At 50.8% G+C, this 25,929-nt stretch overlaps 2 protein-coding genes and 2 long non-coding RNA genes across 11 annotated transcripts; 3 read left to right on the top strand and 1 right to left on the bottom strand.

Moving 5' to 3' along the window:
• Window positions 1–3,528: 3,528 nt before the first annotated feature.
• Window positions 3,529–11,945, bottom strand: LOC119107693 (phenoloxidase-activating factor 2). Of its 7 annotated transcripts, none has more exons than XM_037231230.1 (4): window positions 11,848–11,945; window positions 7,453–7,661; window positions 6,622–6,781; window positions 3,529–4,716 (listed from the first exon to the last, which is right to left on the bottom strand). In XM_037231230.1, the coding sequence occupies exon 4, from the start codon at window positions 4,701–4,703 to the stop codon at window positions 3,738–3,740; it is 966 nt and encodes a 321-aa protein (XP_037087125.1). In that variant the 5' UTR covers window positions 4,704–4,716; window positions 6,622–6,781; window positions 7,453–7,661; window positions 11,848–11,945; the 3' UTR covers window positions 3,529–3,737. The 7 variants fall into 7 exon arrangements, with proteins under 7 accessions (XP_037087125.1, XP_037087126.1, XP_037087121.1 ...); XM_037231231.1 differs by having other exon boundaries at window positions 7,457–7,661; XM_037231226.1 differs by lacking the exon at window positions 6,622–6,781.
• Window positions 11,946–18,831: 6,886 nt separating this feature from the next.
• LOC119108359 (protein TsetseEP) lies at window positions 18,832–20,794 on the top strand. Its single transcript, XM_037231935.1, has 5 exons — window positions 18,832–18,917; window positions 19,038–19,384; window positions 20,036–20,155; window positions 20,357–20,475; window positions 20,759–20,794. Exons 1-5 carry the CDS (start codon window positions 18,832–18,834, stop codon window positions 20,792–20,794), a joined length of 708 nt encoding a protein of 235 aa, XP_037087830.1.
• Window positions 20,795–20,859: 65 nt separating this feature from the next.
• Window positions 20,860–23,056, top strand: LOC119107895 (uncharacterized). 2 transcript variants are annotated; one of them, XR_005095288.1, is made up of 3 exons: window positions 20,860–21,911; window positions 22,456–22,535; window positions 22,931–23,056. It is a non-coding gene; the product is annotated as an uncharacterized LOC119107895 (long non-coding RNA). The 2 variants fall into 2 exon arrangements; XR_005095289.1 differs by having other exon boundaries at window positions 20,918–20,949.
• A 174-nt stretch (window positions 23,057–23,230) lies between these two features.
• On the top strand, window positions 23,231–25,908 carry LOC119107675 (uncharacterized). The gene is made up of 2 exons (XR_005095253.1): window positions 23,231–23,424; window positions 25,697–25,908. It is a non-coding gene; the product is annotated as an uncharacterized LOC119107675 (long non-coding RNA).
• Window positions 25,909–25,929: the final 21 nt, after the last annotated feature.

Raw genomic sequence — 25,929 nt, 5'->3', positions numbered from 1 at the left:
ACCATGTCAAAAGCTGCAGGCAGTTTTACGCAGTGGTGCAGCCCGAGGGGTTGTGGCGTGCACCTGGGCGTACATCAAGTCGTAACTTAAACGGTTCGGTTTTGTTCACGTGGTGGTTTGCCTATGCACACGGCCATTTGTCTGCTTATTTAATCGTCAACAATATCACTCTCTGGATTATGCTAGAAAAGTAGCATCGTAGACAGAGGCCTCCAACTGTAACAATTCATCCACGGTCACGGCCACGTGTGGTGAATACGCGGCGCTACTGCATTCCAAGTGCGGGCTAGTCCGAAACGGACACCCAGCATAATTCTGCACAAGCCTAGTTATGATGCGAATCGGCACAACTGACTGATGATGCACCAACATTGTTCCCATGCTGTTCAAGCATTTCAGGAGTAGTTGTTTAGAACTACGTCAGACATCAGCAATGGCAATGTAATTGCTCCGATAAGTGTGAGTGGGTGGCGAGCCATTGTAAAACAAGTGAATGGTTAGCACATACCTGATTGTTTGTCGGAATGCAGTGCGAAGATATTTCACGGAAATAAGAACATGCGTTGAATCACAGCACTATGCGCAGCTGTTTTACTTGTTTTGCCTATTTATTGTTTTCACAAGGGGGCATCGGACGACGGCTACGTGAAGCACGGTCTTCCGCTGCGTTGAAACACTCACCGAAGCATTTATGAGCACTCGGTACAGCGGCAGTAGTGAGTTGTTATGCGGTGGACATCCTCTGGGAATCGTGATGGGATTTTGATCATTTCGAAACGCCATTTGATTTTTCCCGACAGAAATGCATCCCTCGAAGGAATTCCTGCGATCTTGAAAACTGTAAAACTAGAAAACTTGACCTGAAAAACGCCACCGTTCTTGCGCAATGACTTTCGTATAACCAAAAACAATACGAATTTTCAGGCGTCTGAAACACCCCCAACTGAGCGCATAATCTGCTGTGTCGTTTGCTCGGGCGTGATTTGGCGCACAAAGAAATTGAGCTGCAGTGCTGTGTAGTGTCATAATAACGTGCGATTGCGGCTGGTGTGGCATTTCCCATGGCGTGCGTCATTGAAAAGCGCCCTCAGTGAAAGGCGCCGCAACAAAAGTAGACAAAGGTTATGCAGTGACCCGATGCTTTTCGGCTTTTTCGTCTTTTGGCAAGACGTCACGTGTCAGTTCAGGCGTACGTTTCCAAAGGCGTTTCCGTTGTGCGTTGTGTTTTTGTTGTTTTTCAGCATGAGTACGAGTGGTCTTTTTTCAGCAGCCTGCGTTAATCTCCCGCGGACTGAAACCGTGGTCATTTTTTTAGGGGGAAGCAGCTCTGGGCGAACCCAATATCTGTAGATATAAGTGGATAAATACCCATGGATATAGGCACGGATCTCTGTTTGCTCAAAGTACACGACAGGGTTTTCTACCATGGGCACGTCATTAAAGCTAAACTCACAGCGAAAATACGGCAATAACACAGCCTGTAACGTTTGAACGCACGCAATACTGTGCATCCGGAAACACACTTTCAGCTACGTATGGGAAGCGCTTTATCAAGGCACCGGGGTACGAGATGATACGGTGGCATTCAACCGTCGGAAACACGGTCGACAGCACACTGCCTCAGCCCCAGCTTCCGCTAGACCGCCGTGACCCAGCCAAATTCCATGGGCGTGTGATTCATGAGCGACGGCGAGATATGAACATCCGATGGTCAAATTTAGCTTGCTTAGGGCACATTTGGCTCCCGAAATAACCGAACGCCAGCTGAGCGAGGGTCGGGCGTCTCGGCCAGACTCGGGGCCGTCACCCAGGCGAGGCCTGGTACGGACCGGCCCGAGCGTGTTATTCATTTGAATAAGATGGAAAAGAGGGCTTTTCCACGTGGAGCACCGACGTACCGATAGACCACATGCAATACCAAAGGATCGCTGACATTACCAGTTCGGTACCGTTTCGGGCGTTCGAAACGGAGCCAAATTTTTTGAGGAAATGAATTCAGCTACCATTGATAAGATTTTGTTTGGAAAGAGTTCCTCACTAAACAACAATTTCTGTCAAGCTAGGTGCCGAGTAATCTGTTAACATGCCGAATTTAAGTTGGTATTGCCACAAAAATATCATGAACGCCTTGGTAACGCATGCACTGGGTGTTTATTTGCACATCAAAAACTGCCGAGCGGCTGATATTGACTAATATTTCGAAAATTATCGACCTAATGCATTCAGTCTGCATTCACAACGCTGTTACGTGGAAGCGCCCTGGTGAAACGCACGCGAGGCAGCCGCGGCGAAGACTGGTGGTGGTAACTGGTGCTTCCCGCAGCGGCCGAGGTGGCGCCACCGCCCAACGGTTCTCAATGAGATGGCGCTACTGCCGTGCAGTTTTGACAAGGCAATGACTACGGTAGCTGGGAAATAGCAGTGCCGGCGAGCGGCACCAGCGCTGGAATGAGCCCGCAGCAGCAAAAGTTGAAAATTTTCAGTGTAGTTCTCAGCTTGATAATTGGTCAAATGCTGCTCTTGAAAAAATTATAGCTAAGGATAGACGAAAAATGTATCCATTTCGCTTACAAGCTTTGACTCAGGTCAGGTTTGATGAACACTCAGTCTCACCCTCAAGTTATGATGAACGGATGTGCAAAATATTCCAGCTAAACAGAAACGGACGCTTCCCCCCCCCCCCCCCCCACCCAGCCTCACCCCCATCCGGAGCCATCATGTCATACGGGCAGGAGTGCATGTGAAGTCTTGGCGAGGTGACACTGCCCACACCTCGAATTCTAAAAGAAACCTTTAGAAACCTCTTCCAGCTATCTTAAATCTGTGCCAATAGACGCGAGAAATGCCAAAAACTCCCCGTTTTTCCGAATTATTGTTGGGAGTTCTCACACTGGCAAAGGCGACCTTCACGGTACCAATAGGTACTGGCTGCGCGACCCTAGCGAGCAAGCGTTCGTCATATTGCAAAAATGAACTTTCCAAGCTTTGCATATTGTCATGAGTTAACCAGCTGAAGCAAAAATGCAAACGCAAGTTCAAGGAAGGCTTACACACCCTTACGCAACTCATGGTAAATCGTCACATGCCAGTGGCGCACACCTCAAATTCGAACTTTATAGTAGAAACATCGCTGTCAATGCTCGCGGGCATATTTGAGAGGGTCACAATTTCTTATCGTGAAAAAACAATAGATGTTCCAGTGTGAAACCTGATGTACCAGCCCTGCTTCGAACAGCACCCAGGTATGTCAACCAGCTCATCGCTACTTCCAACAAACAACACGCTTTCTGCCAGCTATCTCTTTTACCCCACTCTGTGGCCCCTACACCCCTTCACATTTTCCCGCTGGATTTCAGGCATTTCAGTTTCAGATTTGGTAAAGGGGGTGATTTGTGTTATTGTGATATTCATCACTGACATTTTCACATGCCCTGATGCGAGAGCCAAATGTTAAACATACCACTAGACTAATTTCCTTTAGTGTATAACATTTTCGTATTGGCTGCATAGCATTATTCTTCATATGCATATCACGATCACATGTATTTCTTTTATACGAGGATAAAGAAACACATGCCTCATCAACTTCCTGCAACATTCCCAGCATCCGATTCATGCCGACCGCTTTTACGATCACGATGCAAAACAAAGACACTAATGTTGCGGGAGATGCTGCAGTTCTCTGAGTGCCTACCAGAATTTCATATCTCCCATCGGACCTGCATTGCAGCGAGCCCTCAGGTCTGCGCGCTGAGATGGGCAGCGACGGTGTCCTCGATCCAGCTGGAGAACCTGCCGATGTTGGTGTAGCGGAAGACTTCAGAGCAGGGCTCGCGCAGGCGGGACCAGGGCACCATGCCGACCAGCGCCCAGCGTGACCGGTCGGACGGATAGCGACACGCCATCAGAGAGCCGACGTCCGCCCAGCACTCGCCGGCGGCGGTCTGGCCGCACACGAAGCCCTCGTGCAGCGGCGGACGGAACGGCTGCGTGCGACGCAAGGAGGTCAGGCACGCGTCGCGGGAGACGAAGCGGACCGGCTGGTGCAGCACCGAGTCGAACGTACCCTTGCGCGGATCGGTCCAGCCGTGCAGCACACAGTCGCCGCGCTCCCAGTCGGCCGCCTGCTGCTCTGCCGTCTGCAGGCGGTCGGGCAGGCAGGCGAGCCCCACTTCGTCGCCCAGTGCGGCCGGCGGCTCCAGCAACAGCAGCGCCACGTCATTTTGTACGTCGTTCTCGCCGACGCGCCGAAAGTTTGGGTGGTAGACGACGCGCGCGACCGCGTGGTCGGACGCCGGCCGCCCGAAGTCCACGGTCTTGCCGAGATTGAACTCGGCCAGCCGCACGGTGAGCGTGAACTGACGCAGCTCCGCGCCCTGCAGGCAGGCGGCCGAGGTGAGCACGGCGCTCGGGTGCACGAGCGCGCCGCCACAGATGGGCAGCGGCGAGTCGGCGCGCTCCGCCGGCGCGCCGCGCACCGACGCCAGCCACGGGAACTCGCCGAACCAGCTGACCTTCGTCTGATTGAGGAAGCGCGGCAGGAACCGACCGGTGGGTTGCTGCCCGTCGGCTGGGTCGCAAATGCTTTGCAAGCCGCGTTCGTGGCGCAGCCCACAGCTGGGCTGGCCGGGCGGCACCAGCACCGTCTGCAGCAGCTCGGCCAGCGTCACTAACAGCTGTACCTCGGTCGGGCCCAACGCCATAGCGGCTGAGGTCCTGCGAAACAGTGGCCGCGTGAGGGAGAGACAGATTTTCTCTGCAGTTCATCGCTTGATGTTATTCATGTACAATTCAGCACGAACCATGGAGGGATCATGCGGTCTTTTCCTTAAAAGGCCGGCGGTGCAGAAACTCCCAAAAGAACTATTAAAACGTCAAGTATCGTTCAGCTAAAGATCGAAAATATCGTCCAACGGTGCAGACGTCAGGGCAGATCTCCCAACTGAAATTAATCGGATACTTTAAGAAGGAAATACATCTGACGTGCAGCTTTCTAAACCGCATGGGCAACATAAAAAGTCTTATAAGCGAAATGCGCATTCGAATATAACGAGTCCTGTTCAGGGGTAAGCTTTCTTGTGCAGTTCGGGGGACGGGGGCTTCAGCCCCTTCCCAGCCTGGGCTCCAGCCCCCTCCCCTCCATCTGTCTATCTATAGATAGGTGCAGTAAGAGTGAACATTCGGGCAAGATAGCGGGAGTTATCATAGATGCATCAGTTTCTTAACGTTTCGATACTCTTGGATGCCATCATCAGGACAGAGCATGCATTCTTACAGGATGATGAAACAATGCTACATTAAAGACACATCGCTAGGTCATATCGCATGTATAGTTCACGGCATGTAAGTCCATGGTCAGAGTTCGCACCATCAGGCACAACCAAGGCAAGAGAAACACTAGCACACGAGTACGACACTTGTCCACACGCAAGCAGGTCAGGCTGAGAAGCAAAATCACGCGGCGAACGATCTTTAAGACTTCGTATGAGACCAACGTTTTCTGATATGTCTGCCTTATCTCATCATATATAATGCATGCTCCAATCAATTCAAATGTGGAATATTCTCTTTAACGCGAGAGTCAAACATAATTGGATATCTGAGATCAGCGAAAAGTCAGAGTTCGAGAGAATGTGCATGCTCCTGTTCCCGGGATTCGTCCTATGCTGGAAATATCGATAAACGGGAAGATCTGGCGGGCTGTTGCAATCATATACCGTATGATGCATACAACATATCATGCACCATACGCTGCAACTGGAGTTCCTGCCCGTGCCATCCCCAAGTTCTGCATAGGAGCCTCTCTGGCACCAGCTGAACTGGCCCTGAACATCGGACTTGTCGACACGCTGGCCGATATCGGGGCGACCTCATCTGCACCCCATCCACGGTAACGACTCTCACCGGCGTCGACACGCTGGCTGATATCGGGGCGACCTCACCTGCACCCCGGCCGCGGTAACATTGACTGTTACCGGCGTCGACATGCTGGCCGATATCGGGGCGACCTCATCTGCACCCCGGCCACAGTAACCTTGACTCTTACCGGCGTCGACACGCTGGCCGATATAAGGGCGACCTCATCTGCGCCCCGGCCACCGTAACCTTGACTCTTACCGGTCGCAGGCCGGTAAGAGTCAAGATTGTCAAGTCAAGTCAAGTCAAGCCAAGTCAAGAGAAGAAGTCAAATCAAGAGAACCTTGACTCTTGCCGGCCTGCGGCCGGTAAGAGTCAAGGTTACCGAGACGTCGCGAGCGACTATGGCCGCTCGCGCCGTCCGGGCGCGGCAGGCGGAGTGCTAGCGTCACGCGCTGGAACTGTAGCGGCAGACAGGCGCGGCGGCGCTCTTCTCCGGACAGCCACCGTCGGGGCCTGCTGGTGGGACTTATCAACAGCCAGTCCCTGCTGCTGACGACGGCTCCACTACAGCATGTCCATCTACATCGGCTGCATCACGGATTCTGTGTTATCGCCGAGACGTGGCTTCCATTCGCCACTGCGTCCATGCGGGTCGCATTCCCTGGCTATGCACCGTACAGTGCAGACCGGCCAGGAGAAGTCCTCTGGGGATATGTGGTGATTTTGAGCCGTGACCCTTACCAAGCTTCTGTCGTCACAAACCTGGCATCTGAGCGCTAGGAATAGCGGCTAGAGTCCCTCTGGCTGCGGGTGACACCAGAGTCTGGCCCCACTGTGGCTGCGGTCAGCCGACCCCCGTCGCGCTGTGGCTGTCCTTCAGGCGGACTTCGGCGAACTGGGGCTGTACTATCAGCGAGCAATTCTGCAGCAGCCCGGAACAGATCGTCATCGTAGGTGATCTAAATTGTAATGTACTGGAGCCTGCAAACAACGTTGGAGAAGACCGGCTGAATAAGATGCTCCGTTCGTTTCATCTGCACAGGTTTGTCGGACATTCCATCTTTTCTTCCGGGCCACTTTTAGACATGGTCATTTCTAATTGAGATAACAACTGGCGGCGTGTTGGAACTTTTCACTGTGCTGTTAGCCCTCACCACTTTGCTTGCGCACTCTCATTGTTGCCAGGGTGTCGTGTCGTGCCTTAGTGCCGATCCGTATCAGCAATCTACTTTTGAAATATGTTCATCATGTTTGTTTGCTCCGTGTTTTGTACTGTGTCGGCTGGTCTGATGTTTTTAGCCACCCATCAGCCGCTGATACGTGATCCCATCTGCTTGACTGTCTGCTACCGATCGTTGACAAACAAGCACCTGGATAAAGGTCAAAGCTCCGGTCAAACTCATGCTGCGTTTCGCACTGCGTACGGAATGCAAGCTCTGACTTAGAGAGAACCCAGATGCGCCAGCTGTCGCCTCACGGCCGGCGCGTAAAGCGCAACAGATCATGCATCGTCTTTATAGGGGAGCTATACATGAGATTACGTAATTACCAGCATGGCCGCGACAACACGGCGTGACAAGGATGTCAACTCACTCACGGCAGCTGACGATTGATGCACGTTTTCCTGTTCTCTGGGGTAGCTCTGGAAGTCGTTTCCTTTGTAGAAGAGGTCACGGCAAGCGTGCGGGTCCTGCACAACGCGCAGTGGCCGGGAAGTCGAGACGCGACTCAAGATGAGCGCAGAGAGCACCAAGGATTAGCGGCCATTGCAGCCCGGTGGAGCGTAAAAACCGGTTCTGGTGCTGCCGGACAAACCGGTGTGACTAGGATACGGCTGCCATCAGAGGCAACGCGGCAGGGGAAGGGGGGGGGGGGCAGAGTGACAGTCCCTCCTCCATGCCAGCAGGCAGGAGGGGGCAGGAGTGTGTTTTGCCCATCAACATTTGGGGGGGGGGGGCCCATTTGTCAAAATTAAAGGCTTTGTAGCTCACGCTGATAACCAAAATGCAGATGAAGAAGGGCCCACAACTGAGTTAGTTTGTACTAAATCGGGCTCAGAACATCATTTTCTACATCCAGAGATCTTGTCTCTGAATCATGGCACCGCCTCTATTTGACATCAGCTGATGCTCCACATACGTACGTGATTATTACGTGCCATTAGTCTGAGAGATCACACAGCATGTCAAAAAGCAACGGAAACGGATAGGGGATAAAAAAAACACATAAACGTATGTACGCATAAACAGCAAGAGACAATCCGTCCGCACAAAAAGAGACCTGGGAGCGAGCGTAAAACTTGTTGAATTCAGTCGTCCAACATCCACAGGCCATCAGGGGACCATTAGGAACCATTAACTACTGAACTACTCGATGACGCCGCAGCTTTCGTCAAAATTGACAGCAGTCGTGATCTTCGGGTCAAATAAAGTCAAACAAGGTCAAATTCCAGGCTGGCTTCCAAACGGCCCATTGAACCTAAATATTCGTTCTAAACAGAAGGTTCCACGCTCATTTGAGGCCAGTGGCCTTGCTTGACCTTTTAAAGGTAATGGTGACAAAAATCATACAAGACTGCTTCGAGTTTTGAATTTGAATAACCAACAAAGACTACACTAGGCAATATGTTCCTAAAAACAAAATGTTGACCTGGGTCATTTTAGGTCAGTAACCTATTCAGACCTCTAAGAAATCAATGGAAGGTGTATGATGTGATTTTTGTGATCAATTAATTTGAAATGACCACCAGAAACTACCCCATGCATCAAGTGCTAGAGTAATAAAACAGATTGGTTTCGACCTTGGGCTGACCTTCATATCTGACCCTAGGTCGACGTAACTTGTTCAATCATTTGTTCTGTTACCTAAGAAAGTATCTCAGAGATAAATGGTCTCGTCTTACACTCTGTTGTTGGATCAGATTGAGTGATTCCAGAGAAACTGCCTTCGCTGAAGCTATAGCCTGACTTTCCTGTCCATTACCTAGCGTTGACCTATCCATTATCTAACATTGAATCCATTGCCCAACGTTGACCCACCAAAAGTCAATGATCTTACAATATAAATATAATTTGGTGATGCCAGACGATTCGCTACGCAATTTTTTACAGCTGTGAAAAACGTGGCGAGGCTATGCTGCGCCATTCGGAAACTATTTCGGAAAATCCTTGAAGCGAGGGGGGGCTCAATTTGACCCCTCACCCGAGCGCACGTTAACATCAGCCTTCATCCACTTAGCAAAACGCCCCCACAATAGTCCCCTGGACACATACGCGCCGTTCCAAATTTTAGTATGCAACGCGGGAGGGGTGGCATGCATTTGACCACAACTGTGGAGTGAAGATGCAAATTCAACTGTTCAATAATTTTCAACAATGCTTGCCAGATGGCGTGACCTTGACCCATTGCCGCATCCTCATTTGCACTTTCAAAATTGACATTTTAAATGAAACACCTTATATTACCTACCCTTTTCCCAACGCTAGTCCGGAAACAACCTTGGAGACCTACGGACTTACGCCCAGATCCAGGGAGCTAGAATCGCTTTTGAACCAGGGTGGGAGTGAAAAATTCCATCGCAAAAAGACCGTGCGGGCGTGAAAAAATCCATTCACAAAAGACGGAACTTATGAGCTCGTGACGGATGCTTCAGAAAACAAAGACATCTATTTCAAGTTGGCATGGACGTAATATCATAAACCTGGCCAAACTATTTCGTTTTTTAACATCTTAGGCCATTAAAGTGGAACAGAATACATTAACACGCGCTTGGGTGGGGTGGGGGCAAACTGACCCCCTCCCCCCGAGGGCTTTTCCCGAATGGTTTTTGAACAGCATTTTGCATAGCTGTAGAAAACTCCACAGCAGATCGTTTGACATACCAATTTTAGATGTACCTTGTAACGTCGCTGACTTATGACAGGTCAAAGTCAGCCCATGGTCTCAGCAAAGGCAATTTCTAGGGAATCGTTCAATCTGATACAACAACGGAGTGTTTGACGAAGACATAAACATCTGAGATGCTTTCTCATGCACCGCAAATATTGAATGAGCAAATTACGTTGACCCAACGCCAGGTATGATGGTTCGACCAAGGTCAAAACCAACCTGATTTATTACACTAGGGGTTGCTGTATGGGTTAGTTTCTGGTGCTCATTTCGAATTTACTGACAGCAGGAACCGCATTAGACATTTTTAATTGACTTCTTAGAGGTCAAAACAGGCCATTGACCTGAGACGACCCGGGCTGAACCCTTTCTTTTAGAAACATACTGCCGAGCGTAATCTTTGTCGCTTATTCAAATGAAAACGCAGAGCAGTCTTGTATCATTTTGGTCACTTTGACCTTCAAAGGGTTAAACAAGGTCAGTGACCTCAAATGGGCTTGTGACCTTTTGCTTAGAGACAGTTGCCTAGGTTCTGGGGGCGCTTTGGACACCAACCTGGAATATGACCTTGTTTGACCTTATTCGACCTGAAGGTCATGACCTAGGAAGCTGGAACCATAACCTAAGTGAGTTCACATATAGGTCAAGACACACTGCAAATTTGGTGTCTCTAGCTTTCTTAGTTCCCGAGATCTCAGAGGGGGGTCAAATTACCCCCCCCCCACACCCGAGCGAAGGGTATCTAGCCGGCTAACCGGGCGCGTGTTAAAACATAGTAATGTCTTGACAGTATTATCAGCATAACAAATTATTAACACCAATCATTTGATGCTGCACTTTCAATTCCCTTCCAAAGCACTTTTAAAACAAAACAATGCAAAGCAAAGCAAATTCAATAGCAACATAACAACAGAAAATTCAACAAGCATAAAACACTCAAACAAAAAAACATTGGACTCCTACACATCAGCCCAGCACCAAGTCAAACACAATAGACATACTTCTGGATTTAAGGTGGGGTCAGGAAAAACAAACATTTTGTCGCTGTTTCTTACAAAATACCAATGCTTATTTCCATGAGAGAACCCTAGGCCTAACCTTAAGAGGCCTTACATCATCTCATCCTGTATAACCTGTTTGTATCACAGCAGCAGTTGTGAGCTAATGATTCTTGCACAATTCCTATTGCCACTTGCCATGCACTTGACCAGCTTAACCTAACTTAGAGTAGCCCATATGATGAACATCATCTCAACTCACCTATCTGTGTACAGCAGCACTTGTGATAAAAATGTGATATTTAAAGGTAGTTTTTGGCTGGTTTCAACTTGCATTTGTATTCAGTTCATTTTTGCATGCTTGTTGACATTAGACAAAGTTGAGAACATCCAAATTAAAACACTTTAAATTACTTTGAACAACATATTTTGATTGTCATAGTTAGCCTATGTCACAGGCAAAAATGGGCATGCTCCACAAAACAATCTCTCTTCTCCAAAGTAGCATAACTTTTAGATGACCATGCCAGTATTGCTGCTTGCCTTTTCAGCTGCAGCAAATGCATCCATTTGGGCTTGTTTATTCATATTTAATCACAAAGTCTGAGATATTGGCTTCAAATTTTAAATGGGGTGGTCTGACTAGTTTGTCACCTAAAAATATTTAACCCATATTATGATTGCTATGTCACTTAGAGTATCCCTTTGTTAAAAATATAGTGCATATAAACAGTACAGACATTTGCCGGTCAGCAAACCATGACAACTATAGAAAACATCTGGTCAAAGCAGCCATGAGGAGCCACTTAAGAAATTTGGGGCAAACAACCACAAACATGTAACAAAATAAGCCAATTGCATGCCTTGAGGCATCATAATTGTCTTATGGCAAAACTTGATGCATCAAAACAAAAATGCCTAACTCCCGTTACCAATCATATGTTGAAAGCAGGTAAGGCAACCAATTACTTGGTCCACAGCAGACTTGCCGGCTTCTTCCTGCTCCCCAAAAACAAAAATTCAGTACCTTTTGCATGGTCTGCTGGCATACAGAGTCATCCCACTCACCACCTAAATATAAGTATCAATCATGCCCACCAACCTTCGAGATTGAAATGGGAAACAAGAGGCGCGCATGATAAACATCTCTACAGGGCAGAATTTCGCCATCAAACACTTCTGTATTAGCTGCGTCAGGTCTGTCCCAAGGCTCTTTATGGCAGCATATTCTAATGCTGCCATACAGAGGCAGCATTAAGCAAGGCTATTTTAAGCCTTGCCAGGGAGCATGGTAAGTCAGAAACTCGAAAAGCTTGGATTTATCCTTATTAAAAACCGCCATGAACCAAAAAAACACTAATGGAAGGCTTAAGAGGGCAACAATGGCGGTAAAAATAAGTTTCGTGCTTCAACTTGTCTCCTTCATTCCCTGTGAATTGTTCACGCTTGGGTGCATATCAAACATGCTTGGGTGGCTGGCGAATTTATCCAATATGTATAAAATTCGTACCAGCTTGCAGTTGGAGCTTCTTGCAGAGAAATTGGTCAACATTTTAAGCAGCAGATGGTACCTCTAGAGGCAATCAAAAGGGAAGGAAGAATAAAGTGGTATCATACTGGTGTGATACCAAGCAAAGCAAAAGTAGCTAGGTAAATATAAAGACTGGTACTTCTCTCGCAAAATTTTGTAATCGGCCGATTTGACTTAAATCTATTAATACTAGTGCTCAAATGGTGATATTCATCTTGTAAGTTTAAATTAGAAGACATTTCTTGAACCTTTCTTTCTTGCATTTCGGGAGCGGTGTAATTTAGTAGTCAAGTTTTCTCGGGAAAAAAGAAGCACGTGGAGTAAAATTCTCTACCAGGTTGCTGGCGTTTGCACCAGCCTCTGCTTTCGTCGTGTGGTGGTGAGGCAAAACAAGGGGGATGCATGAAAACCTTGCATTTGGCGCACAGATGCAGATTGTGATGCATTTTGTAAACAAACCAAACTTAATGCGTGCAAGCGGCTGGGGTCGCTCGAGTTCTTGGGCTTGGAAGTACCTGGCGCCCTTGCTCTGTGCATACATAGACATGACTCAGATGTATGTGGGATAGGACATAGCCATAGGTGTCCAGGTTCTGCGGAGCCTCGTTTATGCTTGGTGGTTTCAAGTGAGCTTGGCTTTGGATGACATTTGAAAACCTCAAAAAGGGAAATAGGGGTTTGGCATGTGCGATTAGACAATGTCAGGCAGGAGTGAAAAATTTACATAAAATGTGGGGAAAAGGAGTGAAAAATTCCTTCTCATAGGGTGCTACTTTACACCCAAAGTCGGCAATTCTAGGAAACTGCCCAGATCTGATCTCAGCCTTCTCGCTGACGTCATTTGAAGTTTTGCCTTACCGCAATTTGAACGATTCCTTGGGGACGGGCTGGTCTGTCTGCTTGATGCGAAGATCGGCGATGAGCACGAAAGTGCAGGAATGTGCAAGGCGATAGAACAGGAAGGTATAACCGTCCGGCCAAATTCCGCCGTTTCGATTAATAACGTCACAAGTGTACTCGGCACGTAATGGTCAACGGCGGATGCATGCCTACCGCAGTTTGCTTGGCTTTTTGAAAAGGTTCTAAGGCTGGAAGCCGTTAATTATTTTTGCCTAGATCATAACATGACTATTTCCTGTCCCAACACGCCATAATATGAGCTCCAAGGTCTATTAACACGCACCCAGGTGGCCGGCTAGATACCATTCGCTCGGGTGGGGGTCAATTTGACCCTGCCTAATATCTCGGGAACTAAGAAAGCTAGAGACACAAAATTTACAAGGTATGCTGACCTGTACGTGAACTCAGTGCTATCACGGTTTGAGGTTCCTAGGTCATGACATTCAGGTCAAACAATGTCAAACAAGATCAAATTCCAGGTTGGTCTCCAAAGTGCCCCCAGAACCTAGGCAACTGTTTCTAAGCAAGAGGCCACAAACCCATTTGAGGTCAGTGACCTTGTTTGACCTTCTCAAGGTCCTGGTGACTAAAATCGTACAAGACTGCTCTGAGTTTTGCATTTGAATAAGTGACAAAGATTACGCTTGGCAATATGTTCCTTAAACAAAATGTAAATCCAGATCATATTAGGTAAATGACCAGTTCTGACCTCTAAGAAGTCAATGGAAGATGTATAACGCAGATTCCTGCCGTCAGTGAATTCAAAATGAGCACTAAAAACTATCCATTTCTTCAAAAAGTATATGCTCTTTGGCTAAGAAAGGATGCTGTGCTGCGAACATATTGATGCTTCAATGGGCCAGTTCAAGGTCATTCCATAGGTTGGCATGACAATTTGGTGCATTTATGCTATACATTGTTCAAAATATTTTCACATCCAGTCTGCTCGTGTTATGCAGCTTAAACATCGGCTACAATCTTTTTCTGGTCAGTACATGCTCAAAATGTAGGTAAGATGCCAAGATGAGGTCATACGAGGTCAACCTGACACATGGTAGGCTAGTCACGTCATGCATGTTTCCGGATGGCCTCCCCACAGGAATCCAATAAAATCACTTTTAATCTGGCATCGGGTCATGTTAGTTGCTAGAGATCAAAACCTGCTGTTTGTCAAAACCTTCTCTGACCTTTGAAAGGCATTCAATAGCCATGGGCAGGCTCGGGAGATTGATTTTCAACCTGCTGTGGAAATAGCCACCACTCTGCTCATATCTTGTTTGAAATGCAAACTTCCTAATTTGCAAAGCAGTAGAACTATTTTGTAACGTCTAGACATCATCCAGTGCACAGACCACCTTCATTTATGCATGAATAATGGGCTCTAGCATGATTTCCTCAATACCAAGAGCAGCCACACAATGTCCTTATTCTTAACATCAACAACAATGGGGAATAGGTGAAAGACCTGGTCACATCATCCCATTTCTGTGCAGCATGCATAGTTCTTACTACTGGTAGCTTGTGCCACAGATGCTTGTCCAAGATGATTTGGGCTGCGTCGGCATCACAGCTCACAGCAGCAACAGTCTTCTGACAGTTTTTTCACTGTTAGGATTGCAGACGCCCCTCTTTCCAGCCCCCTCTTAGGCACCTGTCTCTGACAATTTCATTGCAGGCCCATAACAGATTCAAAGCAAAAAAAAGTTGAGTGATCTAATTATCATCAGCTTTTATGGGAATAACTAGTCTTTATGATACCTTTTATATAATTGGACCCATAAAACAACTTAGTAAGCCTGGACTTCAAAGCATATAATGGAACAGCTGTAAAAATTTCCATATCTATCACTTCCCTGGAAATCATTTTTCCTTCACCACATAATGTTGCTTATGTGCACCAGCATACCTAAGGAAGATGATGTGACAATAAAAAATTATGTAACATGGAATTCAGGTCACCAACAACCATGATATGTAATCAGATAGGATTGCAACTCAGCTCTTTCCATAAATATTTGCAGCATTGTAAGGTTTGCTAGCTGTCATTAATGTCAGCCTAATATTGCATGCCTCCAAATGCTTTCAACAGAAATCAAAAATACAGGCTTAGTTATCTGAGTAGTGTCAGGATTAATTGAAGAGATGCATCAGCTTTACAATACAACAACAATATGATATATTTTGTACCACCAGGTTCATACATGTCTGCAAATGCAGCCATAGAAACACAACACACAAAGACACACACACACACACAAGCATAGCTCAAGACAGCGGGCAAGGCACTCGCAACTCGCTGTAACTAGCGGCCCAATGCCACCTTACACTAGAATCATTAAAACAGAAAACCCTGCGCCTTTAACATTGCCAACAGGTTTACATATGGCTACCGTACACACAAGCAGCATCTTGCGCAACACACTTCTTTAGCTTTCGTGCATAATACACAAAAGCTTTGAACACATCACAACTTGGGTTCAATTCACATCACAACAATTAAGCTTTGAACACATCACACCTAAATCCAGCAATCACTGCCCCAATCCCCCACAAAGCATCAATAACGTAAGCTGAACAAAAGTAAACAGCACGAGGTGACGCGATTCAAGGTTGGTGAAATTATTTTGTCTCTTCCGCGCCGCGCATTTGACACTTAGCAAAAATGAACCTATGGCGATACACAGGGATGGCAGGGGCTGGGAATGTGTTTGGGAAGTTGACGTGTGGTCACGGGTGGTTGCGTTGCGAAGCTGTCATTTAACTACTTAAATGAGCTGTGAGGCAAAAGCGAGAGTCCCCCTCACTGTAGAGGACCACTCGTCCGATATTGATGCTGAAAGTGACAAGCGGGCAAAAACACCATCAAGTCTCCACTCAAATGCAGTCGGCGATAATGGCATGGGAGACAATGGTAAGTTATGCGATATCTAGGTGCTTAAGATGCGTAACGTCGATAAATCGGACACCATTGCTGTATAGAGGTCGACACATCAAGTATTACACAAATGGCAGCAAGGTTTGGTTGGTTGTGACTAACTGCACTGTGCATTCAAAACACGCCAACATTTTCAAAGTAGTGATATTACCAGCTGATGTATCTTGGTATCATCACTAGCTCTGAGGCAGATTAGCAGCAGCAGAAATATTGCACCCCTGGTAGGCAGGAAAGCAGCTCTGCATATGGAAATAATTTTGGCATTCTGTTAATGATGCTGAAAATGCACATGAAAATGACTGGACATAGTGAGGTATAAGGCAGGAACAAATAACTCATTAGATGTTGTGTGTGGATTAGTCAATGCTTTTGCAGTTAACTAGGTAAAAACATCTATATAAAATGTAATGTTGGAATGTAATGTGTGTAGTTCCTGAAAACTTAACAGCTCCAGCATCTGGCAGGGTATTGCAATGCATGATTATTGCTGGTTGTTGTCATGGAAAGATGTAAACTCTGAAGGGTCAGGGTTTACTTTCCTACCTAACGTTAGAAAAAATCATTGTACGCCATTCGTCGTGCTTAAGGCATGACATATCGTAAATAATCTCAAAACAGGTAGAATCATGCTCCTACCTTCGAATTTCAATAACTTCGATGACGGGCCCCCAAGCGCCGCGCGCACCGCACCGCCTGGACTCCCCAGCGCCGTTTCCACGTTGCCGTTGCGTAAATACAATATTTCTGCGTACCAAGAGCTGTACAAAATGTACGGGACCAATGTAAACCATTTGTCATGTTTAAGGCAAGACAACCATAACCTAACTGCGAACCATAAAAATATTTACTAAACATAAACCATATTTACCATAACCATATTTACCATATAAACCATATTAACTGCAAACCATACTATAAACCATAACTATAACTATAAACTATACTATATAAACCATACTATAACTATAAACCTATTAAAATTCGAGGGTAGGAGCATGATTCTATCTGTTTTGAAATTATTTACGATATGTTCCGCGTTAAACACGACGAATGGTTTACCTTGGTCCCGTACATTTTGTAGAGTTCTTGGTAAGCAGAATTATTGTATTTACGCAACGGCAACGCAGAAACGGCGCTGGGGAGTCCAGGCGGTGCGGTGCGCGCGGCGCTCGGGAGCTCGCCATCGAAGTTATTGATATTCGAAGGTAGGAGCATGATTCTACCTGTTTTGAGATGAGTTACGATATGTGCCGCCCTGAACACGACGAATGGTATGCAATGATTTTTCCTAACGTTAGGTAGGAAAGTACACCTACACCACTCTGAAGTACCATATTTGAAATGAGTATGACCATTTTATGGTCAATAACAATGTGTATCTTACTGCAAGCACGGACAGGATTTAGGTGTTCACATTATTTGTGGTATGGACTGGAATCTAGTCACAAAGATGAATTGCATTGCTGTTTTCCTTTCTGAAGCTAGTCACTGGGTTTTGAATATTCCTTCAAAATCAGAAATAAGGGGATTAGTTGTATATTTTCTTTTGATGGATAATTTGTGATGTGATTTCTCCTACAGGTGCAGAATATCCCAATGAATGGCAGCCATGTGTGGATGAATCCTCTGGCTACACATACTACTGGAATCCAGCAACCAATGAGGTGTCCTGGGAGGTCCCAGTGGACTACAGCAGCCTGCTCCGGCCTCCACCACCCCCTCCCCCACCTCCCCCACCTGACCCATGTACTCAACAGCACAGGGAAGATGGGTGAGCATAGAATACAACATTGATAAGCAATGACATCCATGTAGTACTAATGACTTAGGTGCCACCTTCGTTTGTGTAGAGGTTTAAATTGCTGTCACCATAACACTTTAATGTAATTATTGTAAATAATCCCAACTTGGTAGGCATATGCACAGCTTTTTTCAAAAGTTCTGAAATATGGATCACTGAGCTGTTTATCCATGTGTAAATTGATCCAGCCATGGTGTTAAACATTGCCTGGCTGGTGTCACCTGATGGTCACCATGACATGATTTTTTAGATAGATGTGTGATACCTCTGTGGCCTTAACCACTGTGCTTCTAGAGCTGACAAGCACAGTGCAAATTGCTAACAATGTGGTTTGTTTGCCAGGATCCAGCTGATCACTTCCTATGGTGGGGACTCCTCTGAGTCAGAATCAGATGATGAGCCAGCCCGACCAGCTCGTCGCGCGGCTGCGCGCCCCCGATCGCCGTCTCCGAGGAAAAGTCCCCAGCCCTCGTCCCCGGAGTACGGTCCGCAGCTGCCGCCCGCGGAGCATGGTCCCCAGCTTCCGCCCCCAGAATACGGCCCCCAGCTGCCTCCCGTGGAATACGGCCCTCGGCTGCCGTCTCCGGAGCCGGACTCCCGGTCGGCGGAGCCGGGCGGCGCGGCCTCTCCCGAGCGCGGGCGCCGCTCCCCGTCGCCGCCGCCGCCGCCGCCGGCCAGCCTGTCCATGGGCCCGTTTGGCACGACGGCTGCGGCGTTCGTGGGGCCCGTGCTGCCGGTGAAGCTGGCGTCGCCCCGCTCAGGCTCCGGCGGCGGCAGCTCGGGGTCGGCGGACGAGGCCGAGGAGGCGGCGCTGCTCGAGCAGCTGCGCGAACGGGCCGCGCAGCTGCGCCGACTGGGCGGCGAGCTGCCCAGCGGCGTGGAGCGGCTGGTCACCGAGCCGGCCGGGCCGGACGACCCGATGCTGCGCCTGATCGCCGACATCGAGGCTGAGGTGCCGCCCGACGCCAAGCCGCAGCCGCAGCCGGAGAAGGAGCGGGAGCCGAAGTCAGCCGCAGCTAACAAGCCGTCGCGGAAGCGGCGGCGGCGGGCCCGCGCCCGTCCGGCCGGCGCGGACGGGCCGCCGGCTAAGGGCGCCCGGCTGGAGGCTGTCGCCGCCGCGGGCAGTGACGACATCATCTCTGCCATCGAGAACGAGCTGCCGCCTGACTACGAGCCCATGCAGGCTCCGAGCGCTGTCGAAGAGCCGGCCGTCGACTTTGATCCTGCGCTGGATATCATCTCGGCGATCGAGAAGGAGCTGCCGCCGGACTACGAGCCGGTGTCGGAGCCCGCCCCTCCGCCAGCGGAGGCTCAGGACCCTGCACTGGACATCATCTCGGCCATCGAGAATGAGCTGCCGCCGGACTACGAGCGGCCGCCGAGTGCCCAGTCGGGTTCGGCGCCCGGCTCTGCCGCCGCGGTCGAGCACTCGACTGGCCCGGGCGCGCCTGGAAGGAAGGCCACGCCGGCCAGTGCCGCAGTGAAGCCGACCGCCGGCGCCCGACGCCGCTCCCGCTCCGTCCAGGGCATGGGTCTAATTGCCGCCTACGGCTCCGACTCTGACTCCGACTCCGAGTCCGACTCTCAGAGCGGCTCAAGGTCCGGCTCGGACTCGGGCTCCGGCTCGGGCTCAGGCTCGAACTCGGGCTCCGGCTCTGGCTCCGAATCGGGCTCCGGCTCGGGGTTGGACTCGCGGAGCCGCCGGTCGGCAGCCCGCGGGGCCCACGCACCAGCAGCGGCGCCCGCTGAGCCGGCCGCGTCGCTCGCGCTGGGACCGGAAGACCCCACGCCGCCGCGACCGGCCTCCCCTTCTACGGCGGTGCCTAGCGTAGGCAGTTCTAGCCCGCCGCCTCCCGCCGACGTCGGCTCGCCGCCCGCTCCTGCCTCTGCTGTTGCCGCCGCCGCCGCTGCCCCCGCCACCGCCACCGCCCCCGCCCCCGCCGCCGTCCCGCACTACACGACGTTCTCGGCGGGCGCGTACGAGGCGCCGACGCTGCAGGCGCAGGACGGCACGTGCCTGGGCCTGGGCTACCAGCCGGTCGACGCCCGGGATCGGCTGGCCTGGGAGGAGGAGCGGGCCGAGGCTCCGCGGCGCTGCTCGCCGCCGCCGCCCGCTCGGCGAGCCTTCGTCCAGTTCCAGAAGGGGGGCACACTGGAGCCGGCGGCGGCGCCACTGCCAGCGCCGCCCGAGGTGCAGCCGGAGCTCAGGGAGGCGCCACCGTCAGTCGCGCCGGAGGACGTAGGTACGAGACCAGTCGCGACAGCGCCCCCACGACCTCGGTCTCATCGGCGGACTGTCCTCCCGCTAGCTGCGTGTCGTCGAGAGGACCGGTGTGGTTGTAGCTGCGCGTGTTGGCTCTGTGCATTTGTCTGGTCAGGGTAATTGTTTCATTGTGGATGTTGGGGTCCTTGCCATACTTGTTGACGGCGTCTCTTTTCGCCAGATGACAGCGACAAGGCGAAGATAAATGGCATGGTCGAAGAGATTGTTGACAAGCTGGAGTTCCTGGGTGTGGGCGCGGAGACCGTGTCGCCTGTGAAAGTGCTCGCAATTCAGGCCCAGGTAGGTGTTTGCGTGTCAAACTGTGAGCTCTCCGTTGCGACTTGCGCTATGACGAATGTTTGGTATCATTCTGGGAGGTTTAGATTCCTGCATCACCGCGTGTTGCATGATTGTGCAATTCGTGGGTACTACCATAGCAATATTGTTGATCGGATCGCGCTGTGGATGTTGCCTGTTTGTTCTGCATCAACGTCTATCAGTTTTGGGTTGGCCCGACACGCTCAGCACCGGCCGTGGGCTGTGTAACGGCTGCGTCGGCGATGGCGGTCCGTCTGGCCGCCAGCGTGCCTTGCTGGGAGGCTCACCATCTGACCTCTAACCCGGTCGCCGCCCGCCGCAGACGCTCTGCGCCGCCTGGCAGGAGGGAGCGCTGCAGCCGGCCTTCTTCCTGCGTTGGCTGCGCGCCGAGGCCGCTGCCTTCGGCGCGCGCGAGCGCGAGTCGGCGCCGGCCGGCTGGACCATGCAGTGGCACAGGTACGACCCGGAGCCGCCGCGGCCAGCGCCCCTGGCGGCCACCGCCGCAACCGCAACCGCCGCCCCGTCCCGCTCCCGCCCCGCTGCCGTGTTCACCGCTCGCAGCTGTGGGGCACGGAGTGTCAGGAGAGCCGCCGGGACCCGGCGCTGGGTGCAGACCGAATGGGGGTCGTCCTCGGGTGGAACGGAGTGTGTCTGGCTACGTGTGTTGGATGAGGGTGACGGGCTGTTCAATGGTGATGCGGCTCCTCTCACGCTGCTGCCTTCAAAAAGTCCTTCTGATGAATGTGTGTCATTTCTGCTGAGTAATAAAGTGCCGCCGCATGATATGGATGTTGGCAGGGATACATGGAGTTTATATATATATATATATATATATATATATATATATATATATATAGAGTTCGGTATATCATCATCAAGTTGTTGACATGTGTGTTTATGAGTATTGCTTCAAGACCCTGCGATTGCCGCGTGTTCCCCGTGTGCGCGTGTTTCAGTACGCAACATTGTTGGGAAACGATGGTGTCATACGAAAACCCAGTACAGCAGGATGTTTCATTGCTCTGGAACATGGCAAAACGCTGTGAATGGGATGTTGGAAATCTTGCCTTGAATTCCGTAGCAATTATAAGTTCATCTTGTCAGCCAGCCAACAAGGCGTTCTATGCACCCATTGTTCATCCAGGGCGCAAAATGATCTTAGTAGTCGGAGCGCCCTTAAACCTTAATGATCACCACCATCATCGATGCTCGTCCAGCAAGAGCCGCGCCACTAGCCTGAGCATTATTGAGAGCGAGTGCGGCGCGCCGTGGGAGGTCGTCCAGGTCACGTGGGGCGCCATCTGAGCGGTGGCTGGCGCCGCGCGCCCTCGCTCCTGTGCGGATGAGGTTAGATAGTCACGCACCTCGACCACCGACCGGCTGTTCTCCCCAGCTACGCTGTCGCCCTCCCTGACACGGTACGTGAATATGTTGTCCGTCCTCGCTTGGTCGCTGTTAGTGTCAGTTTGTGGGAAATAGAAGTCGGGCGCCATCATCTTGTTTGGCACAAGCCACCTTCAGATCATTCCTTGCTGATTGGTGTTTATTTGTACGCTTTGAACCTGGCTGCTGTTCATCACGGTCACTTGTCGGAACATCGAAAGATGCAGGTGTTAGTCCCGGGCATTATCCGGTTTGACCTGAATACGGGCGTCGGATACCTTGCCGTGTGTTCGCCGAATACGCTTCTATCACTGATTTGGATGGATCAAAAGACACCAGCGATGCCGCTGGAGTCGCCGTGTTGTCGCTCGTCGTACAGCGAACCCGCTGCCGGACACTGGCTGCGGCTGGAGAGCGTGCCGTCGTGCTGGCGCCGGCGGGGGCCGTTTTCAGCCGTGTCTCCTGTGCCCGCAGGTTGCGTTAGTCGGTCGGTCGCCCGTGTGTGCGTGCGGGTGAGTACCGGTCCCACCGCCGCCCGGCCCCGCCCTCCCCGCCCTCACGCGCCCGCCTGTCTTGCAGGGAGCAGAAGCGCTACACCTACACCAACACGCAGACGGGAGCCACGCTCGCCAGCTACCCGGACCTGGCGGCCGACACCGGTGAGTGGCCGTGACGCCAGTGAGAGGGGCCCCCGCTGAGGCCCCGAGAGCTTGCCCCCACCACATATACATGGCCGAAGCGGAGATCGTATGGGGACGGCTTGCTCCCCAAATCTTTGGTTTGGGCACCAAGAGTTCCACTTTGCGCTTCCCCTACGGTGTCAAGGTCTGGCGACGCCTTTGCGGCGGTGAGCCTTCCCGGCGCTACCATAGTCACATATAAACAGCGCCAATGGCTCGATGCCGAAAGCATGGTCTTGTGGAAATAGTTTGTGCTTTCCCTGACCTGTACGCTCTGCAGCAAGCGTTTCCGCTTTGGAAAGGCTGCCCTCCGCTGAAGCGAGGCGCTGGTTTTGCACCCACACAGTTTGTCTGACATCGTTGTTCGTCGCCAGAAGCGGCCGGTCCGGCCCCGCAGCCCGGAGCTGAGCCGCCACCGGAGCCCGCGCAGCCGCTGGTGGAGGGCGTGCCGTTCGGTCCGGAGCCGTCTCAGGCGGTGACCGCTCCGCTTCCGCCTCCGCCTCCGCCGCCGGCGCTGGCGAGCGTGCTGCCGGCCACGCCGCCGCCGCCCAGGCTGCCGGCGGCGGCGGTGGCGCCTCCGCCGCCGCCGCTCTCCTCGTACGAGCCGCCGCCGCCCGGCGAGGAGCGTCCGTCGGCGCCACAGCCGGTACCGCCGCCGCCGCCGCCGCGTCTCGCGCAGCCACCGGCCGCGCCCGGCGGGCAGCTACTCTCAGAGCTGGATAGCTTCTACTCGGAGGTCGGCCTGATGGACGAGGTGTCCGCGCCGCCCACCGCCACCCTGCCGCCCACCCCGTCACCGCCACCACCGCCGGTTGGGCCGCTGGCTGGCAAGGCCGAGCCGCCGACACACGCCAAGAAGAAGAAAAAGGTGGGATGTGCGCTAGTCTATATTACACACAAACACTGTGGTAGCCCATGTCAACCCCTCACTGAATGGAAACGTGATGTTAAAAGCCGGGCTTGTCCATTACATTCCCAGCGGGTTATGTGCGTTGATCGCAAACAGCGGTGTTACGGAAATGTCTGTGATCATGGTCGTCGGCCGACGGAATGTGTCTTGAGCCAAAACAAAACCTTCAGGCTGCAGTCATGCCCGTTTTCATTCTGTGGATAAATCTTTTCAGATTTGAAAGGAGCTAAAAAATACTTTTGAAGTTATTAGCATGCAGACTTCGAAACTAGGCGTAGTGATCTTCTATGCACCCTATTCATTGGCATGGGAAACAATTCACAAAATGTTAGAACTCAGGCACGACACCGTTGGAAACATAGCCCTAATTTCTGCAGCTCGGAGTCTCAGAAACAATGGATGTCACTCAGTTTAGACGTGACTAGATGCGGCAGGTCTTAACTGAAAACTGTGAGAACAAACGCACCGGCGGAACTGTTGGTCACGGCGTGCGTCTGGTCCCGTGCACTATATCGCAAGGCACGGGTATACCCGTTTTGGGTGCTGTTTTTTCTGGGGGGGGGGGGGAGGGACTAACACCCTGTCGCGGCAATCGAAGGAGGGCATGCCACTGGCTATGGTCTTGACCGGTTGGAAGAAAGCCACGGCGCATCCGCGTCACATCGTAGGCGCCCATCTCCTGATTGATCAGTTCGTTTTCTTCTTGCTTTGGTCAGACAGCGTGCCGGCGCCACTGATTGCAAAACGACCAAGGCAGCCTAAAAAAGAACGGTAGTGAATTCCAGTCGCTTTGGTAGAAGTCGAAAAAATGATAATGCCGCCTGTACAGACGCGTTGTCCAATGAGACATTTGCAATATCCGTCCGAAATGTTGGTTAGGAAAATGCTTTGGGTCACAACTAATCAAAATGTACTTGCAATCGTTGATTTAGGTAGCCAAGGAAAAGACGAACCTGCGCATCGCATAATACAGGGTCCTTGGACGTAGGACGCCGAGACGCGTTGCTTGCGTCAAGCACGTTACCTTTTTCCAGCACATCAAGTGTGAGAGGGCACTCCGCGGCCCCACAATATGGGTGTGAGATTGTGATTTCATCTTCGACCCTGAACTCAATTCCTGGTGGATCACCTGTATGACGATTATTATTGCCTGCGTTAACTTTCACCATTTAACAGCACATCAACCGTCAGAGGCATTCCACGAATTTGGGAGTGTAATTTCATATTCGGTCCCGAACTTAATTCCTCGTGAGAATGGAAGGGTGTGGTATGACGGGAAATGTTTCACATTTGAAGATATTGATGCATCATATATGATGCAATAAGCTCTTTGGTACCCAGCGGTATGCTTATTTTAATTTTTTCCATGTGCAAAAGACGGCTTTAGACAATCAAATTTCACTAGTTAGCAAATCTGCTCAACGTTTCGTCTGGTTGGGGACGTTTGGAACGTCGATATGATGTCAAAATGGCTCTGAAGTTGTTGTGCGAAGTCGCCACGGTGGCGGAAGGGCTGACTTGGTTGTAATGCGCTCTACTTCGCGAGAGGCGCCGCGCCGATCGGTGCGTCGTCGGCACACCCCAAATATGGTCATGTGCGTCCGTCGCCATTTCTCGTGGCGTCCCTGCACATTTATCCGTGGTTTTGTATTGTTTGCTTGCTTTCACATATTTGGTTATGGCTTTTCTGAAGTTATTTTATTCCTTATCTTTTTTCCGTCCCGACTCGTTGTCGAACCCCTGTATTACGTGGCACAAAATGTGAATCATGCTCGAAACCCTCACTGAACACATAACATTGGTCAATAGCCAATGGTAATCCGTTGGTGCCAGAAATTGCGCCTTGCGCCTTAGGACGGACATGAATAAGTCGATGGTTTATATGTGTCTTGCCATTGAATACCACATGGTCAATAAAGTGGCAATATTTGCGCCATGCACGATTGGGTGACCTTGAAATACCTTGCGCAAGGTCGCAGGCGCCAAACTCTGAAACCAGGGGGTCAATGGCAGGACTGTGAACTGCACTGAATGATCTTCGAAATGGCTATCAGTCCAAAAACCGCATACAAATGTGGAACATTCCCTTCAATGGATACTGTATCAGCAATAAGAGCTCTTGTCTGCCCATGAAGCACCTTCGCCTTGCTTGGTGTACAAGCTATGCGCTGTTGGGCTTAATGTCGTTCCGTGCTCTCTCACGGCAGGTTCGTTCTTCCGTACGTTTCAGGCAAAGATGGTCACTGCTCTTGTGCACAAAAAGAAAGGCGTGGACAAGCTGGTGGCCAAATGGAAGACTGTGCAGAAAGAGATGCGGTAGACTACAGCTGTGTTCGGCTTGCTGTGCTTGCTTTCCCTTGCGAGCAAACATGATCTGCGGGTTGCGGTGCAAGTGTGCAAGTGAAATGCTCACGTGATGCAAATACAGGACACCTAGACGTCTCCGGTTCTCTTTACCGTTGA

The sequence above is a fragment of the Pollicipes pollicipes genome, unplaced genomic scaffold (assembly GCF_011947565.3).
Source record: "Pollicipes pollicipes isolate AB1234 unplaced genomic scaffold, Ppol_2.1 Scaffold_6686;HRSCAF=7923_pilon_pilon_pilon, whole genome shotgun sequence".
Classification (NCBI taxonomy): domain Eukaryota; kingdom Metazoa; phylum Arthropoda; class Thecostraca; order Pollicipedomorpha; family Pollicipedidae; genus Pollicipes; species Pollicipes pollicipes.
Note: the sequence above shows the minus strand (reverse complement) of the source record. Positions and strands in the feature narration are given on the sequence as shown.